The 18,380-nt window shown below is 39.3% G+C and overlaps 1 protein-coding gene across 4 annotated transcripts in view; it reads left to right on the forward strand.

The window, feature by feature from the left end:
- Nucleotides 1–18,380, forward strand: part of DCP1A (decapping mRNA 1A) — a 56,057-nt gene that overhangs the window by 32,976 nt on the left and 4,701 nt on the right. Inside the window, exons 6-10 of one of the 4 annotated variants that reach the window (XM_081284249.1) lie at nt 3,752–3,865; nt 11,014–11,052; nt 13,783–14,541; nt 16,105–16,170; nt 17,870–18,088. In XM_081284249.1, the coding sequence (XP_081140375.1) occupies nt 3,752–3,865; nt 11,014–11,052; nt 13,783–14,541; nt 16,105–16,170; nt 17,870–18,088 (1,197 nt within the window). The remainder of the gene's footprint in view (nt 1–3,751; nt 3,866–11,013; nt 11,053–13,782; nt 14,542–16,104; nt 16,171–17,869; nt 18,089–18,380) is intronic. The other 3 variants (XM_081284251.1, XM_081284250.1, XM_081284252.1) reach the window with 3 other exon arrangements.

Genomic DNA, 18,380 nt, shown 5'->3' on the forward strand with positions numbered 1-18,380 from the left:
TTTTATGCTGGGAACAGACCCCTGAACGTTGCACATCTTGAGCAGCACCCCCAGCCTCAAAGCAATTTTTTTTTTTTTTTTTTTACACAAAGCTTTTAAAAACGTCCAGTATCATGTAAGCAATCTAAAAATCTGGGCTGATTTCTAGTTATATAAATATTGCAAAAGTTGGGGCTGGGGATGTGGCTCAAGTGGTAGCGCACTTGCCTGGCATGCATGCGGCCCGGGTTCAATCCTCAGCACTACATACAAACAAAGATGTTGTGTCTGCCAATAACTAAAAAATAAAAAATATTAAAATTCTCTGTCTCTCTCTCTCTTAAAAAAAAAAAAACTCTAAAAAAAAATATTGCAAAAGTAAAGAATTTGGAAAGTATAGTAATCTGTTTTTAAGAAAATTCTTCAACAGTATGGAATAAAAAAAATAATGTCTAAAGTTAGATTAGAACAGAACTAAGGTTTAGTTAACTCTGACAGTTCCTCTAATGTATGCTGTTTTTGAAAACTGTAAATAGGTGGAACTTTCCTAAGTAAGCATTTTTGGGTTTTTTTATCTGTATTTGCCTGTCATCTAACCAAATGGAGCTGGTATTAGCAGTGACCCATGGATCCATATCTTAGTGTTGGATAGACTCTCACCAGCTGCACGTGGTTCCAGATGGCCCTTTGTTTATCTTTGGTAGAGACTTGGGGGATTGGCAGAGTTAAGAGTAGAGGTGGGGGTGCTCAGTGGCAGAGCACTTGCCTGGCATGTGTGAGGCACTGGATTCGATCTTTAGCACCCTCATAAAAATAAATAAAATAAAGGCATGCAGTCCATCCACAACTACCAAAAAAAAGGAAGAAAGAAAAGAAAACAGAGAGTGTAGTGGTGTAAGCAAGGCCTCAGTGATAGGATTTGGTCCCAGCTCTGAATCTCCCCTGTCCAATGTATATAATATAATGGACTGAAATCCAGACTTTTGAGTGGGGAATTTATAATACACTGTTTAAAACTTAAAATCCTATAAGAATTTTATCTATAAATCCTATAGTTTCTTTTAACCAACTTTCCTATTTTTAATGGAGTGAAAGATAGTTGAAACCACAGTCCTTGACAGTTGGCCCATTTTGAGTTGATTCTAGCCATAGCTATACTCCTGGATTATTTGTTTGGTTTTTTGTTTGTTTGTTTTGGTCCTGGAACCCAGAACCTTGCACATGCCAGGCAAGTCCTCTAACACTGTGTTGCATCTCCAGCCCCTAACCCTGGATTTTGTTCAGGTTTTTGTTTTGTTTTTAATTTTTGCCAAAAAATAAAGAAAAAAGAAAAAAGAAAAGAAAGAAAGAACTCAGCAATATGACTTTGGAGCTAAGTATAGAATGTAGAATTAATTTTTCCTAGGATAAATTATTGAAGTGGTAGATCAAAAGATTTTGAAATCTTTTTTTTACCAAATATTGTAAAAATTATCCTCTATGAGGTTTCTCTGTGAGTATGCATTTCCCCCTAAATTTTACAAAGCCTGAATGACATCATTAACATATAAAATAGGGTTAGGGTTGTAGCTGAGTGGTAGAGCACTTGTCTAGCATGTGTGAGGCACTGCATTCAATTCTCAGCACCACATATAAAATAAATAAAAATAAAAAGGTCCATCAACAACTAAAAAATATTTTTTTAAAAAATCCACAAAAGCCTTACACAAGTATCAAAAATACGTAAAATCCATAAGAATTTATTAGAGTATATGATGTAACAACAAGTACTGCAAACTCAAATGCCTGAAGAGGCAGGTCAACCATTGTAGTGAATAAAGTGGGCCAGAGCAGAACTAAGGCAGACTGAGAACCCGTTTCTGGGTAAAAGGTTCAGTTGAAGCTCAGCCCCAGCCAATGACTGTCACATGACTTATCATTCAGCCTCTCTGTGAAAATGACAAACCTGGATTTTTATAGGGAAGTTCCCAACTTTTTTTTTGTTTCTGAACATGACATCTTCCGTCTTATGATAGAGGTCTTGCCTAGCCCCCAGGTTTGATCCCTAGCAAGCATAGAAAATTAAAACATAATAAAAGAACTTGTTACGGAGCCTTTTGTGGGGGGAGGTGGGGTGCCAGGGATTGAACACAGGGTCACTCCATAATTGAACTACATCCCCACCCATTTGAGTACCAATTCCTAGGCTAAGCATCATGTATCTTTGAAGTATGGTATCAAGAAAATTATCTTTCTCAGAACTGAAGTTTGGAGAGCTGCCCCTTCCCCCTGCCCATCATGTGTTTTGACATGGACAGTGCTGGATCATATAGCCCAAATATAACTTGAGTTTCCAAAAATTCATAATTTTTATGTCTATCTGATCATTAGTTTGGGGGTTTTGTTTGTTTGTTTTGGGGTTTTGTTTTCTTTTTTGGTACTGGCAGTTGAACCTGGGATGCTTTACCACTGTGCCACATCTCCCTAGTCCTTTTTATTTTTTATTTTGAGGCAGGGTCTCACTCAGTTGCTGAGGCTAGCTTCAAACTTTTGATCCTCCTATCACAGCCTCCCAAGTCACTGGAATTTCAAGCATGTGCCACCATACCTGGCTGGTTGAGGATTCTAAAAACAAAAATATTCTCACTTTTTTTGTTATATACAAATTAGAATTTAAATTTGAAACAGTTGGATGTCCATGTATGTGCACATACCCACAAAAGTGAACCCCAGCCTAAATGTATCCCTTGTACAAAAATCAACTGTAACTGGGTCATAGATCTAAGTGTAAAATATAAAAAAATATAAAACTTTTGGAAGAAAAAATTTATTTACCATGGGACCCACCATTACCTTTCCTAAGTTTTTGCCCTAGAGAAATAAAACTCTTGGGTGAGAGTTCTAGGGATTGATTCCAAGGCCTTACACATATGAGGCAAGTGCTCTACCACTGAGTTAAATCCACAGCCTTTTTATTTATTTCAAGATTGGGTCTGGATAAATTGCTAAGGGCTGTCTTCAAATTTGAAATCCTTCTGCCTTAGCCTCCCAAGTATCTGGGATTGTAGGTACATGCCACTGTGTGAAATGTAACTTTTTTTCATACAAAACTTATTGAATCTATATTCATGATCAAAAAATGAAAATAACATAAATATTCTATGACCAAATGGTTAAGTCATAGTATATTCATATAATGGAATACTGTTCAGCAATAAAAAAGGAATTAACCATTAATACCATATGACACCTTGGCTGAATCTAAGAAGCATTATGTTAAGTGAAAGAAGCAAGCATTCTGCTTACCTACCATTTATATGACATTTTTTAAAAGATAAAACTGTAGGACAGAACAGACCACTTGTTGTGAGTGGTTGAGAAGGCATAACTACAATGGGACCCATCCCAGAGAATTTTTTTGGAGTGATAGAATTGTTTTCTACCCTGATTGTGGAGGTAGGTGTACAAATAGAACTATCCAACCCAAAAGAGTTAATTTTATCATGTTAACTTACAACAAACTACAAGAGAATAAATAGTTGAGTGATACCATTAGCTTTTCCTTAAAGGGTGATTAAAAATAACAATTGTGGCTAACACTCTTGTCTAAAATTAGGTGCTCAGCTTTATAAAAAATTTATTATATAAATTATTTACTTGAGAATTCAGAGCAAACATTTTGGGGGATCTTTTCCTTATTTTCAGTGTAACATTTCTGTTCACCTACTTTATGAACCAAATAATAGATGATGAACTTTTTTCACAAGATGTACTTTCTTAATTTTTTTTTAAGAATCAGATGGGCGACTCAAATATCTCCAGCCCTGGGTTACAGCCAAGCACCCAACTCTCCAATCTGGGAAGCACTGAGACACTAGAAGAGACACTCTCCGGGTCACAAGATAAGGTTTGTACAGTTAAAGCCCTAGCTTTGTTTAGAGTAACAAAACAAAGAGAAACATTTTTTAAGGGTTGTGTTGTAGTGCAAGTTTGAGTTGTCACTTATCTGACCAAGTCTTATGTGTGATAATATAATGACAACCATCTAGGTAATTTCCTTAGTTCATATAATACTCTTTGATCTGGATTTTGCAGTAGCCTCCTGTCTGGTCTCTCGAATTTGTCCTTAATTCTACCTTCCCTATTCTTAGCCTAGCAGCCAGAGTAATACTGAGGAAACCTTAAGTGTATTCCTCTACTTAAAACCCTCCAGTGATGTCCTGCCTCACTCAGTTAAAAGCCAAGGAGATGGCAATGGCCCACAAGGCCCTACATGATCTGACCTCTCTACCTATGGCATCAACTATACCTATACCCCTCTGCCTTGCTCACTTGGCCTCCATGTCATTGGCTCTCTTGCCTTTTCTCAAGTGCTAGACATGCTCCTGCCTCAAGACAGGCCTTTGTTCTGGTTGTCCCCTTGGCCTAGAGTACTTTCCTCCCAGGACTGTCTTGCTTTCTTTCCTCCTTTTGATCTCAAATGTCCTCATGTAGGTGAGGACTTCTCTACCTACCCTGTGTAAAACACCAGCCCTTCCCATTCCCCATCCTCCTGCTTGTTTTGCTTTCTCATTAAGTCTTCTAACTAGCTAACATGGTTTTTCTTCTTTATTTACTGTTTTTCTCTTGCTCACCAAAATATAAGCTCCATGAGGGCAGGTAGTTTTATCTGCCTTTTTCAATGCTATATGTATTCTTAAAATCTGATCTTGTGACTGTTGAATTAATTAGTTCTCTTTATAATTGATGGTCTAATAAAAAAACATATCAAGTAAAACCCATAATTTGGTTGATAAATAAAGCCTCTTTTATCCAGTCCACCTCCCAAATCCTCCATTTACATATTTTTGTGTGAATATAAATTTCTATTTCTCTGGGTGAAATGCTTAAGAGTCCAAACTTTCAGGTCATTTGATGTTATGGTTTAGATCTAGAATGTCCTCCCAAAAGCTCAAGTGTTGAAAACATGGTCCTCAGTGCAGCAAGGTTCAGAGACTTTTAGGAAATTATTGGATTGTCACCTCATCAGTGGATTAATCCATTTAATGGATTAATAATTTGGTCTAGAGGCCAGGATTGTAGCTCAGTGGTAGAGTGCTCAACAAGCACATTGAGGCACTGGGTTTGATCCTCAGCACCACATTAAAAAAAATAAATAAAGGTATTATGCCCACCTACAACTAAAAAATATATTTAAAAAAATAAGAATTTGGACTACTGGGTGGTAATTTAAGGCATTTGGGGCGTGGTTGTTGAAAGTAGGTCACTGAGGATGTGGTTTTAGGAACTATTATCCTTCTTCAGCCCCTTCCTGTCTCTCTCTGCTTTCCAATTGCCATGAGATGAGCAGTTTTCCTCCACTATGCCCTTCAGCTCTGATGTTTTTGCTTTTCAGTCATCTGAACATGATGGTTTTTTACTTTGAAACAGGGTTTCACTAAGTTGCTTAAGGCCTCACTGAATTGCTGAGTCTGGCCTTGAACCTGCAATCCTCCTGCCTCAGTCTCCCAAGTTGCTGTAATCACAGGCATACACCATTGCACCTGACTTGTTTAACCACTTTTCAACCAGGAATATTTGGTACAGGGTTTTTTGTTTTGTTTTGTTTTGTTTTTAACATGTGTTATTGTACATATTAATGGGGCTCAGCATATTTCAGTACATTCATAAAGTGTACAATGATGAATCCAGCCCCACTTTATCCACTACTCTTTTTACAACTTTTTTCATGAATATAAATATCCACTTGTATGAGATAAATGCCTAAGAATTCAAACATTGGATCATTTGGTAATTATACATTTTTCCATAAAATACTGCCAAACTGAGCCAGGAATGGTGGCACGTACCTGTAACCCCAGTGACTTGGGAGGCTGAGGCAGGAGGATTGTAAATTCAAGGCCAGCCTCAGCAATTTAGTTGAGCCTGTCTCAAAAAATAAAAAGGGCTGAGGGATGTGGCTCAGTGGTAAAGTACTCCTGGATTCAACCCCCAGCACCCCCGAGAAAAAAGTTTAAAAACCTGCCAAACTGTTTTCCAGAGGCTGTACTATTTTACATTCCCATCAGCAATGTATCCATAATATTTTTAGGTTTTAAGTAATTAATTTAAAGCAGATTTTGTATATTACATTCTTATACTACCAGGATTTAGGATGCTGGCAGTGAAACTTACATTAAGTATGGTTCTGTTATAAAAATTTTATTATAAATTTAGTTTTTCTTAATGTATTTTTCAGAGCCAGATTTATAGATTTCCTTCCATTGTACTTTATCAGCCAACAGTGTTCAGTGGATCTGTCACTTCCCCTTTCCTCTTTCTTAACACTGCCAAACTCAAAGAGTTACTATGAAGAAATGGACCAGAAAAATTCTTTAAGAATTTTTTTTTCAATTTCATTGAAAGATGAAAAAGGAGTATGACAGGCCATAAAACGTTCAGTCTTTCAATAACAGCACCAGTGATGGATCTGCAAACATTGAGAATTCAAGTGGATACTCAGGCAAGTGTACTTTCTAATGTAAATAGTGCTGATGTTGTTATTATTCCTTCAGTTCTTAACATACTTTTAAAATTCCATTTTTACTGGGTGCTGTGGTGGTTCATGCCTATAATCCCAAAGAGTTAAGAGGCTGAGGCAGAAGGATTGCAAGTTCAAGTCCTGTTTTCAGCAATTTGGTGAGACCCTGTCCCAAAGTAAAAAGGGCTAGGGATGTAGCTCAGTGGTAGAACTCCCCTCAGTTAATCCCTAGTACTGCTAAATAAATAAATAACAAAATAAAATTTCATTTTGGGGGTCAAATTCAAACAAACAAAAAAAAACATAAAATTTTTTTTGTTTTTTTGTTTTTTTGTTTTTTTTTTAAGAGAGAGTGAGAGAGAGGGGGACAGAGAGAGAGAGAATTTTAATATTTATTTTTTAGTTCTCGGCGGACACAACATCTTTGTTGGTATGTGGTGCTGAGGATCGAACCCGGGCCGCACGCATGCCAGGCGAGCGCGCTACCGCTTGAGCCACATCCCCAGCCCAAAAAAACATAAAATGTTGAGATTTGATTATCAGAAGCTGTTTGCCTGCCTAAAATTAACTCAAATCCATATCAGCCCCTTACACACAGGCATTACATTTATTTAGTAACAGTGCCATCTAGTGTTGAGGGATAAATTATACTACTCAAATTTAACAGTCTTTTCCATTTCATTTTCACAACTCAGTTGTTAATTCCATTTCATTTTCACAGTTCACTTATTAAAACTCCCTTGAGACTACTTCTGCTTAGTTTGTTCTTTTTTGCTTTGTGGTCAAGCCTGAGGTATATTTCACCAAGAGGTTTCTCTGTTTTTTTGGTATGAGGGATTTAACCCAGAGGTGCTTATTAACCACTGAGACGCACCCCTTTATATTTTTTTTTTTATTTTGAGACACGGACTCACTAAATTGCTAACATCTTCACTGAGTTGCTTCAAATTTGCAGTCCTCCTGCTTTAGCCTCCCAGGCCACTGGGATTGCAGGTATGTACCACCATGCCTGGCAATTTTTGTTTTTTAATGGTTTAATAGTGTATTATAGTTAAACTAATAGTAGTGTTCATTTTTACATAATCATGCATGCAGGAATAGTTTGCTCCGTTTTAGTCTTCAGTGCTTCCTTTTTCCCACCACTACTTCCTCTGTTTTACTGATCTTCTACTTACTGTCTTTTTTTAATTGGAGTGCTTTATAAATATACTTAAAGGTGGCTTCAGTGATATATGTGTACATAGTATAATTTTGTCAGTTTAATTCCATAATTCCTCCCTTTGCCCACTCTTCTTGTCTCCCCCTTAACTGCCTTCTTGCACTCCACTGATCTCCCCTCTGTTTTCATGGGATCTGCCCAGCCCCCATTTTTACCTAGCTTTCTGCATAAGAAAAAAAAGATTGACCCTTGATTTTGGGGGTCTGGCTTATTTCTCTTAGCATGATGTTTTCCAGTTCTGACTGTTCACTAGCAAATGTCATAATTTTATTCTTTATGTCTGATTAAAACTTACCTGTGTATATATACCACATTGTCTTTTTCAATTCATCTGTTGACAGGTATCTGGGCTGGTTCTGTATCCTGACTATTGTGAATATACTGCTATAAACATTGTTGTGCCTATATCACTACACAATATGCTGATTTTAGTTCTTTCGGATAAACATTGAGGAGTGGGATAGCTGGGTCATGTGGTGGTTCTATTCCTAGTCTTTGAAGAGATCATACTGCTTTCCAAAGTGGATATGCTATTCTGCAGTTCCACTAACAATGTATGAGCATACCTCTTCCCCCACATCCTTGTCAGTATTTATTATTATTGGCATTCTTGAGGATTGCCATTCTAACTGTAGTGAGATGAAATCTCAATGTAGTTTTGATTTGCATTTTCCTGGTTGCCAGGATTTCAAACATTTTTCCTATATTTGTTTGCCATTTGTATTTCTTCTATTGAGAAATATCTGTTTAGTTCTTTTGCCCATTTATTGATTGGATTATTTGGGTTTTGGTGTGTTGGATTCTTTGAGTTCTGGTGTGTTGGATTCTTTGAGTTCTTTATATTTTCTGAATATTAATCCCCTATTGGAGGAGTAGCTGACAGAGTCTCTCCCATTCTGTACACTTTCTTCACTCTCTTGTTTCTTTTGTTGTGAAGAAAGAAGCTTTTTAATCTGATGCCTTCTCACTTATTGATTCTTGGTTTTATTTCTTGAGCTTTAGGAGTCTTATTAAGGAAGTCAGTGCCTGTGCCAGTATATTGGAGTGTTGACCCTATTTATTCTTCTAGTAGTTGCAAAGGTTCTGGTCTAATTCCTAGATCCACTTTGATCCGCTTTGATTTGACTTTTGTGCAGGGTGAGAGGTATAGGAATCTAGTTTCATTCTTCCACATATGGATATCCAGTTTTCCCAGTACCATTTGTTGAAAAGGCCAACATATTTTGATACCTTTTGTCAAGTATCAGATGCATGTCCTGTTGTTTGATCTCTTCCTTTCATATAACAAAAATATTTCTTTCCTGAAAAAGACCCTAAAGTTTCTTCAGAATAGTCCCAGGGTGTGCTGTTCTTCAGAGTAGGTAAATCCAGATGTTGGTTTGTGCATATAATACACAATGTAAAGAGAGAGTGAGAGAGTGAGAGAGAGAGAGAATTTTTAATATTTATTTTTTAGTTCTCGGCGGACACAACATCTTTGTTGGTATGTGGTGCTGAAGATCGAACCCGGGCCGCATGCATGCCAGGCGAGCGTGCTACCGCTTGAGCCACATCCCCAGCCCTCAGTGCTTTTTTTTTGCCATGCAATTTTGGCTCATTTTTTCCTTTTTGTGGGCATGTGTGGTACTAGGGATTAAACCCAGGGATGCCATAGAAACAGAAAGTAGAGCAGAGGTTGCCAGAGTCTGAGGAGCATTGAGGAGGAAAGATAAGGAGTTACTATTTCATGGTTACAGGCAACTGTGTCCACCTGTAATCCCAGCTACTCCAAAGACTGTGGCAGAAGGATTGCAAACTTGAGTCCGTCTTGGGCAATTTAGTGAGACCTTGTCTCAAGATAAAATAAAAGGTGCTTAAAAATCTACCTCAGCGATAAGAGCACTTGTCTAGTATGCACAAGTCCCTGAATTCATCCACAGCACCACAATAAAAAGGAGAGGTAGAATTTTGGGGAGGATGAAAGAAAAGTTCTAGGAGTAGTGGTGATATTTACACAATATTATAAATATACCAAATGCCACTTTGGTCTTTTACCACTTATTTTTTTCCCTTTGAGTTGGGATCTCGCTATATTGCCCAGACTTATCTTGGACTCTTGGGCTGAAGTGGTCCTCCTGCCTCATTGTACCTAGTAACTGAGATTACAGGCATGTGCCACAATTTTTTTTTTTGGGGGGGGGGGCGGGTTGGGCGCATTATCTCTGTGCTGTCAGTTGACATTTATGATGCCAGGGATGCAAAGTGAATAAGTCATGGTGCTCAGCATGGGAAATGGAATGATTATATGGCTTGGACAAAAAAGTCTATCCAATGGGGGAATTCATTGTCTACTTTGTCTTTCATTGAGTGGGTTTGAAATGTTGCCATGGAAGTTTAAACAGCTGTGTTCTTGATTCTTTGCATCAGGGAATAACAGGGTGGTTTATAATAGCATAGTGTTGGTATCCCATCAAGTGATTGTGGTTTTTTGCATTGTGAGATTGTGACATTCCAGAAGGATATGTTGACTTCTTAATATACAAACATTTTTCAGGTTTCCTTAAAAAGTACACAGGTTTTTCATGATTACTCTTAAGACTCTATTGACCTAGGGATTTTGCTCAGTGATAGGGCACTTGCTCCATACACATACACCAAAAAAAAAAAAAAAAGTCTGTATGATATTTATGACAATAATGTCAATTTCAATTTATTAAATATTTGTGGGCACCTGACATTGTATGATAATTTTCACAATTTTATGAGATAATTGCCACAGTTGTCCCCATTTTGCAGATGAAGAACTAAATAAAGATTATATAATTTTCGTTAGTGTCTGAAAAATGAACCTACTTATCTTTGATTTGATACCCTAAGTTCTGTACTTTTTTGAGAAGTACAAATATGAGCCATTTGTGGTGGCATACACCTGTAGTCCTAGTGGCTCCAGAGGCTGATGCAGGAAAATTGAAAGTTCAAAGCCAGCTTCAGCAACTTAGCAAGGCCCTAAACAACTTAGTAAGACCCTATCTCAAAATAAAAAGGACTAGGGACATGGATCAGTGGTTAAGTGCCCCTGCTTCAATCCCTAGTTGGGAGGGGGGGAGTAATATCAGGAGCCATTCTGGACAGTAGCTATGCACATACCTGTAAGTCCTGAGCAAAGGGGTACTGAACAGTTACTGCACCCCTTGGATAATGAGGTCTGGCTCCAGGAGTGGGTGTCACCTGGTGGAGTTGAGTTACCCTCACCTATTCCTTTGTAATCTTACCCCTTTGCCCTTTTTGGGATAGAATGTTCCATGGAACCTCCCCTCATGTGTCTCTCTTTCCACAGACCCCTAAAGTCACAGAGCCGTCCCCAGATTTTGAAAAGGTACTTCTATGTGTTTGCATGCTTTCGTCACCATTTTCTTAAGTTATTGGAATAGTCAGATCTTGTGAACCCAGCATTAGGTTGCCAGCTCTGATAGATGGTGATAAAGTAGTAGTAAAAATATGAGGGAGTTGAACCATATAAAATCATTAGCTTTTTTTTTTTTACATCCAGTTTATAATTAGATATTAGTGCTGCTATATATTTCATGTGAGATTCCAAATCTGGAAAATTCTTTAAAGTGCTAGAGAGTGTTGTGACAGAGAGTCTTATTAGTGGGGTCCTGAATTTGTCATTTAAGACTTTCTCCACTTAAACAAAGCCTCTTGTCACATCAGCTTGCCAAGACATATTGTTAGCTTTTTAATATTAATAGAATTATCTTTATTGAATATTTCCTAAAATAGAGTAGTTTACATGAAGCTATGATTTTTACAATTGGAGGAGCTTCTGCCTCTTGCTCCACAACACTTATTCTACATCCTACTCAGACCTCCTGCCCTGCCACTTCTCACCCAACAGATGACATTGTCCTCACATCAAGGAGAAAATACAAAGTGACATTCCCTTAACATTCCCTTCCCTTTTTTGTCTCACATGCAAACTCCTCTGTATCCTCAGTTCCATGTGCTGGTCCTCTTGCCCTTGACACAGGGGATCTCACCCTCACCCCATCATACACCAGGAGAAGGTGGTGAGAGAGTATTTTTGAGCCTCTACTGTATACTTTTCGTATCTGTGGTATGGGTGGTGCTGCTTAACAGTAAGCCCAAGAGGAAGGAAAGTAATGATCAGGGAATAAATGAGAAAGACAGCCTCTGCCTTGGAGGAACTTACTTTCTACTGTTGTTATGAGTGCTAACACTAAATGAGCACTTCTTATGTGCTGGGTTCCCTACATCTCCATGTCCCATGTCAGCCTTCCCTACTTTATAAGGGAGTTGAGACTCGGAGAGAAGAGTGAGTGACTCCCCAGGCTATACAGCTGGGAGGACATAGAGCCTGGCAGTGGCAGTGCTGCTTGGCTGCCTCTTGGTGGTTGGCAGGGCCCTGAGGCTTTGTCCCTATAGTCTCCTGAGGGAATGCATGTGCTTTCTGGACTTGGATAGCCATTTTCATTTTTTAATAACTTCCAGATCAGTACCTCCAGTTTCCAGATGATGCATAAAGGCCTCAGATGTATTCAGAATTCACCTCAGCTTTTCCTCCCTCTACCTGGGGGACTTTTCTGGACTTTTCTTACACGCAGTACCGAGATACCAGGGTGTCTTCTTACCTCCTCTTCAGCCACTGGTTCCTTCCATTCAGACTCCTTCGTCTTCATCATCTTCTCTGCCAGGACCTTAGTCCGGCTCTCTTCAGTCTCACTCTTCCAGTTTTTCCTTTACATGGCCTTCGTCGTGTACATCTTATCATATAGCTGAGTGGCTCATTCCATTGCTCTGTGGGTAAAGTCCAGATCCCCATTGTGTCTCAGACACTGTGCAGCCCAAGCAGTGCTTTTTCTCCCCTCCCCATGTGGCCAGTTGTGCTTGCCTGTTTTCCCTACCTTACAGTCAGCACAGTGCCTGGCACCTGCTAAACTCATCAATTATCAGATGGATGAAACAAACATTTGCCTGGAAAAACTGATTTTGTTTCCAGTAGAAATAAGATCATACCATAGTGCTATGATACCTTAAATATCATCCTGTGTGCTAAGTAACATATACTGTGTGTGTATATACTGAGTACTGTGATACTTCAAATGCAATATATTTCTGGGCCTTCCAGGCTTTCTGAAACCCTGAAAATCATGTGTATTTGTGAATTAAATTTTCAATATAAGCATACATATATATGTATAAACATAAAAAACTAAGTGCTTCACATATTTTAGGAGTAAAACTATAAATTGAAGCTGCTTGTGTTTTCCAAGGATTTAGATGTGTCTCCCTCTAGAATATAAATATGTTCTATGGAACTCCCTGCTTACATGCCTTTGTCAAAGGAGGACCTGGCACCCTGTGAGTACTGAGGAAACAAAAGTTAAAGGACAGATATGGCCATACTGCTTGAAGGCACAGAAAAGCTCACAAATGGCATGCATAAATATTTTTCCTTTGAATAGTTGCAGTTGTATTATTAGTTAATCCAGTTTACTGAAATATATGTGAATGTTAAACTTTTAAAATTTAAGTACTTTGCTTGTTCTTACGGATTGTGTGATTTGGGAATAGATAGGGGGAAAGACCTGCAATTAAATAATTAAGTTTATTTTCTAGTATTTGGGACCCTGTCCCTAAGATGTAGTGCTAACTTTTTGTGCAGAACAGTAAAAATTAATCACTTGATCAGCATTTGTTCACTCTGTCCTCTCTGATATCATTTTCCGGTGTTACTAATATGGAGCAATTGGGTACAATTAGCACAGTTAGCTTTGTAATGAGGTAACTGAGGTAATTGCCCTTTCACCTTATATCCATCTGCCAAAAAAATAAAAGATAATTTGAACCCAAGAGTACTTTGCCATTGAGCTATATCCACAACCCTTTCTATTTTTTGAGAGTCTTGCTAAATTGCCCAGGCTGGCTTCAAACTTGCAAAACACCTTCAGTCTGTTCCAGTCCTTATTTTCAGAATCCATCTGTCCTTGTTTCTGCAAATTATTTTGGTAGCTAGAAAAGAAATTCACTTAATACTGATTTCCAAAAGTTTCTTTTGTTGAGTGATTTCATTTGTTTTTTATAGTCTGCTCCAACTGGACACAAACATCTGACAGTAGAAGAGTTATTTGGAACTTCTTTGCCAAAGGAACAGCCAGCAGTTGTGGGTCTGGATCCAGAAGAAGTGGAGAAGCTGCCAGGAGATACCTCCCAGAAAGAGCCCAGCTCGTTCCTACCGTGTTCTTTTGAACAACCAGGAGGAACTCCTCAGTTGGAAAACCTGGGTGTCCATGCAACCACCCACCACGCAGTCCAACCTGAAGTCACCACTCCGGTGCTAATTACTCCTGCCTCCATCACACAGTCCAGTGAAAAGCATGCCCCGAGCTACACGATCCCCTTAAGCCCTGTTCTCAGTCCTACTCTGCCAGCTGAAGCTCCTACTGCACAGGTTCCCCCCAGCTTACCTCGCAACAGCACCATGATGCAGGCAGTGAAGACCACGCCTAGACAGAGGTCTCCACTCCTGCATCAGCCAGTCCCTGAGCTAAGCCACTCCAGTCTCATTGCCACCCAGAGCCCCTTCAGAGCCCCACTAAGCATAACGAACACAACTGGCACAACCCTCCCAAGCGTCGATCTTCTCCAGAAACTCAGGTTGACTTCACAGCATGACCAAATACAGACACAGCCACTTGGGAAAGGTGCAGTAGCACCCAGTTTTCCCGCAGCATCTGGCCAGCTAGCCACACCTGAGAGCTTCATAGAGCCTCCCTCTAAGACAGCAGCAGCAAGAGCAGCAGCCTCAGCCTCCTTGAGCAACATGGTGCTTGCTCCCCTTCAGGTAGTTGCAGGAGCACTGGGGCATTTGGGGGTATTCATTGGATGAGATAAAACTACAAAGGCCTTGGGTTGTTTTTTGGCTTTGGGTTTTTGTTGTTGTTGTTTGTTTGTTTTTGTTTGTTTGTTTTTAATATTTATTTCTTAGTTTTAGTTTTAGGTGGACATAATATCTTTATTTTACATTTATGTGGTGCTGAGGATCGAACCCAGTGCCTCTTGCATGCTAGGCAAGTACTCTACCATTGAGCTACAATCCCAGCCCTGTTTTTTTTTTTTTTTTTAAGTTGTAGTCAAGACACAATACCTTTATTTTATTTATTTACTTTTATGTGGTGCTGAGGATTGAATCCAACGCCTCGCACATGCTAGGCCAGAGCTCTCCCGATGAGCCACAACCCCAACCCCAGCCCACATCTTTTTCCGTTGGTTTTTTGTTTTGGTGTTTGTTTTTTTTTTTTTTTTTTTTTGTTGTTGTTGTTGTTGTTGTTGTTGTTGTTTTTGGGGGGGGGTTCCAGGGATTGAACCCAGGGGACTGGACCACTGAGCCACATCCCCAACCCTATTTTGTATTTTGTTTAGAGATAGGGTCTCACTAAGTTGCTTAGGGCCTTACCTCGCTGTTGCTGAGGCTGGCTTTGAACTCATGATCCTCCTGTCTCAGCCTCCTGAGCTGCTGGGATTACAGGTGTGCGCCACCATGCCCAGCTTATTTATTTATTTTTGGTACCAGGGATCAAACCCAGGACTTCACATGTGCTAGGCAAGAGCTCTATCATTGAACCACTCCCTCAACCCCCACCTGTTCAAATTTAAATAACCCCATTAAGAAGCATCAGTGATGGCCCATGCCTGTAATCCTACCTGCTGGGGAGGCTGAGTCAGGAGGGTCACAAGTTCCATGCCAGCCTCATCAACTCACTTAGACCATCTTAATGTAAAAGGGCTTGTGATGTGGCTCAATGGTAGAGCGCATGCCTAGCACCAACAGCGGGCAAAAAAGAGGCGTCAGATTGCCAGTCTGTCTTATCTCTGATGCTTATCAGTAGAAATAGATCTGGGCTGTCCTCCACTCTTTTTTTTTTTTACCCAGTTAGACACAATACCTTTATTTTATTTTTATTTATTTTTTTTTTTTTGTAGTTGTAGATGGACAGCATGACTTTATTTTATTTTGTTTATTTTTATGTGGTGCTAAGGATCTAACCCAGTGCCTCATATATGCTAGGCAAGCGCTCTGCCACTGAGCTACAGCCCCAGTCCATGTCCTCAGATCTTTTAAGGTACAGATTGCAGCTTTTCTTGAGAGTCACCTTAAAGGCTCTTTTTGCATCCCCCTTTTCTCAGGGGAAATGAAGAGGGCAGTCCATCTGAACGTCTCCTTGTGGAGTTGAGTCACTGGTTGCATTGTCACAGGATGCTGTCAGCCTCTTCCCTCAGTAGTTTAGGATCTGGTTAATGTCTGGACTGTTCCTTATTGCTAACCGAGATTTTCCACCAGTAACTAAGAAATCTTCTTAATTGAAACTTACTATATCTGTTCATCTTTTTTTATTAAACATTTCAGTCAATGCAGCAAAACCAGGAACCTGAACTGTTTGCCCAGCCTAAAGTGTTATCCAGTGCCATCCCGGTAAGGAGTCCCTTTTTCTCAAGAGCACATTGAGTATTTTTAAGTTTGCTGACTGTGAGGTGAAATATCACCTTATTGAAAAGTCTTAGCTTTCAAGCCCAGACCTTTCTTAGATGCCTCCTTCCAGGCTGGGCTGCTTGCCCTCCAGGCAGAGTTCATTACTGCAGCCTCTGTGCGCCTCACATCCTCTCATCATCATGCATGTCTCCCCTGACTGTCCAGGGGCAGGTTCAACCACAGTGTTTGTTGTTTGTGAGTGGGTGACTGATGAGAATTTGTCAGCCTGGCTTCTTTTTTTCTTTCTCTCTCTTTCTTTCTTTCTTTCTTTCTTTCTTTTTTGTTTTGTTTTGTTTTGTTTGTTTGTTTGTTTGTTTGGACCAGGGATTGAACCCAGGAGCACTTAACCACATCCCCAGCCCCCATAAGTTGCTTAGGCTGGCCATGATTGCAGGCATGCACCACCATGCCCAGCTAGCCTGGTTTCTAGAATTAGGGAATATTCATTGCCCAGGAAGAGCTGTGATGTCCCAGTGGGTAGAGCCACTATCCTGCCACAATCTTCTCCTATCCCATTGCTCTGATGATGAAGCCTCACAGACTTGCCTGGCCTCCTTTTTTTCATTTTCTTTTGTATCATGTTTTCATTTGCCTTTATGCTTGTTCACCTCTCCTTGAGTCTCAGAATGTAAAGCCAGCTTCTGTTTTACATTCTGGGTAACTTGTATTCTGTGGTGATCAGCAGGAGCTGTCAGCTTGGTTTTATACCAGAAAACAAGCTCAGTGGCTCAGATACCAGAAACTGCAGCCTGAAAACTCTAGCAGGCTCTTGGCTATTTGTAGATGAGGTGAATAAAAGAGTAAGAGAAGAACTATGAGTGTAGCTCATGGTGTAACATGTGCTCCCTGGGTTCAGTCCCCAGCATCCAGAAAGGGGCATTGGGCAAGAAAAATGAAGATCTCTATTGATTGTATCAAATGTGAGAATTATTTAAAATAATCATCATTGGTTTGGTATATTCTGATGCCAGCTATAATTAGAAGCACATTTAAATGGAGGAAGAAGATAGAGATTAACTACATTTCTAGAAATTTTCATCTTTATATAATTAAGTTGGGGTTTTTGTGTTTTAGACTTCTTTTAAGTTTGTTTATTATAATTATCAAAATACATAATATTTTCTCACCCTAAAAAGTCCCTTGCCTTTGTATAGTCATTTTTTCAATTCTACCCCCAAAGAAATTTTAGAGTTTTATCATAGGATTGTTCTTACTCTGTATGACATATGTTTATTTCTAATAATCACCTTCTATAATGGTTGAACTTAGCTTCCCTTCATGACTCCAGGGCACTCCTGTATATATGGGCTTTTCATCCTTTAGCTAACAGAAATTACCTAAACAGGTACCAAATGTTCAAATTTTTCTAGTGAATGTTTACCTGAAACCAAAACAGTTAGTGTTAGAAGCCTAGAGATGAAATTCAGTGGTCAAGCGCTTGCATAACATGTGCAAGGCCCTTGAGTTCAATTTTTAGCACCACAAAAAAAAAAAAAAAAAAAAAAAAAAAACTGTGTTTGATTCTTCTGTGTGCTCCAGATCATTTTCATATTATACTAATGGCTGTTATCAGATGTCCTCTACTCTGAGCCTGGCTGCTGGCTTCTATACTTGGTGCAAAATGACCATTGTTTCTCTGCAGGTTGCAGGCCCTCCACTGGTTACTGCAACAACCACAGCAGTATCTTCAGTCCTGTTGTCCCCAAGTGTTTTCCAGCAGACAGTTCCAAGGTCCACAGACCTAGAGAGGAAAGCAAGTTCCCCTTCACCCCTCACTGTTGGAACACCAGAAAATCAGAGAAAGCCTTCCATTATCCTCAGCAAGTCTCAGCTCCAGGATACATTGATACATCTCATAAAGGTATGTAGTAGGATATCAACGGAATCTTTGTTTTTTTCTTTAATAGAAGAAAACAGATTTTGTATGTTCTCATAAGTACAAAAGACTAGGTTGGAGTAAGTTTGTCTTCCTAAGCATGTATTCCTGGCAGAATAGTAACTGTGTAAACTCTTTTTTCTTTCTTTTTTTTTTTTTTTTTTAATGAGAGAGGAGAGAGAGAGAGAATTTTTTTAATATTTATTTTTTAGTTCTCGGCGGACACAACATCTTTGTTGGTATGTGGTGCTGAGGATCGAACCCGGGCCGCCCGCAT

The sequence above is a fragment of the Spermophilus citellus genome (assembly GCF_964194105.1).
Source record: "Spermophilus citellus genome assembly, chromosome: 3".
Taxonomy (NCBI): domain Eukaryota; kingdom Metazoa; phylum Chordata; class Mammalia; order Rodentia; family Sciuridae; genus Spermophilus; species Spermophilus citellus.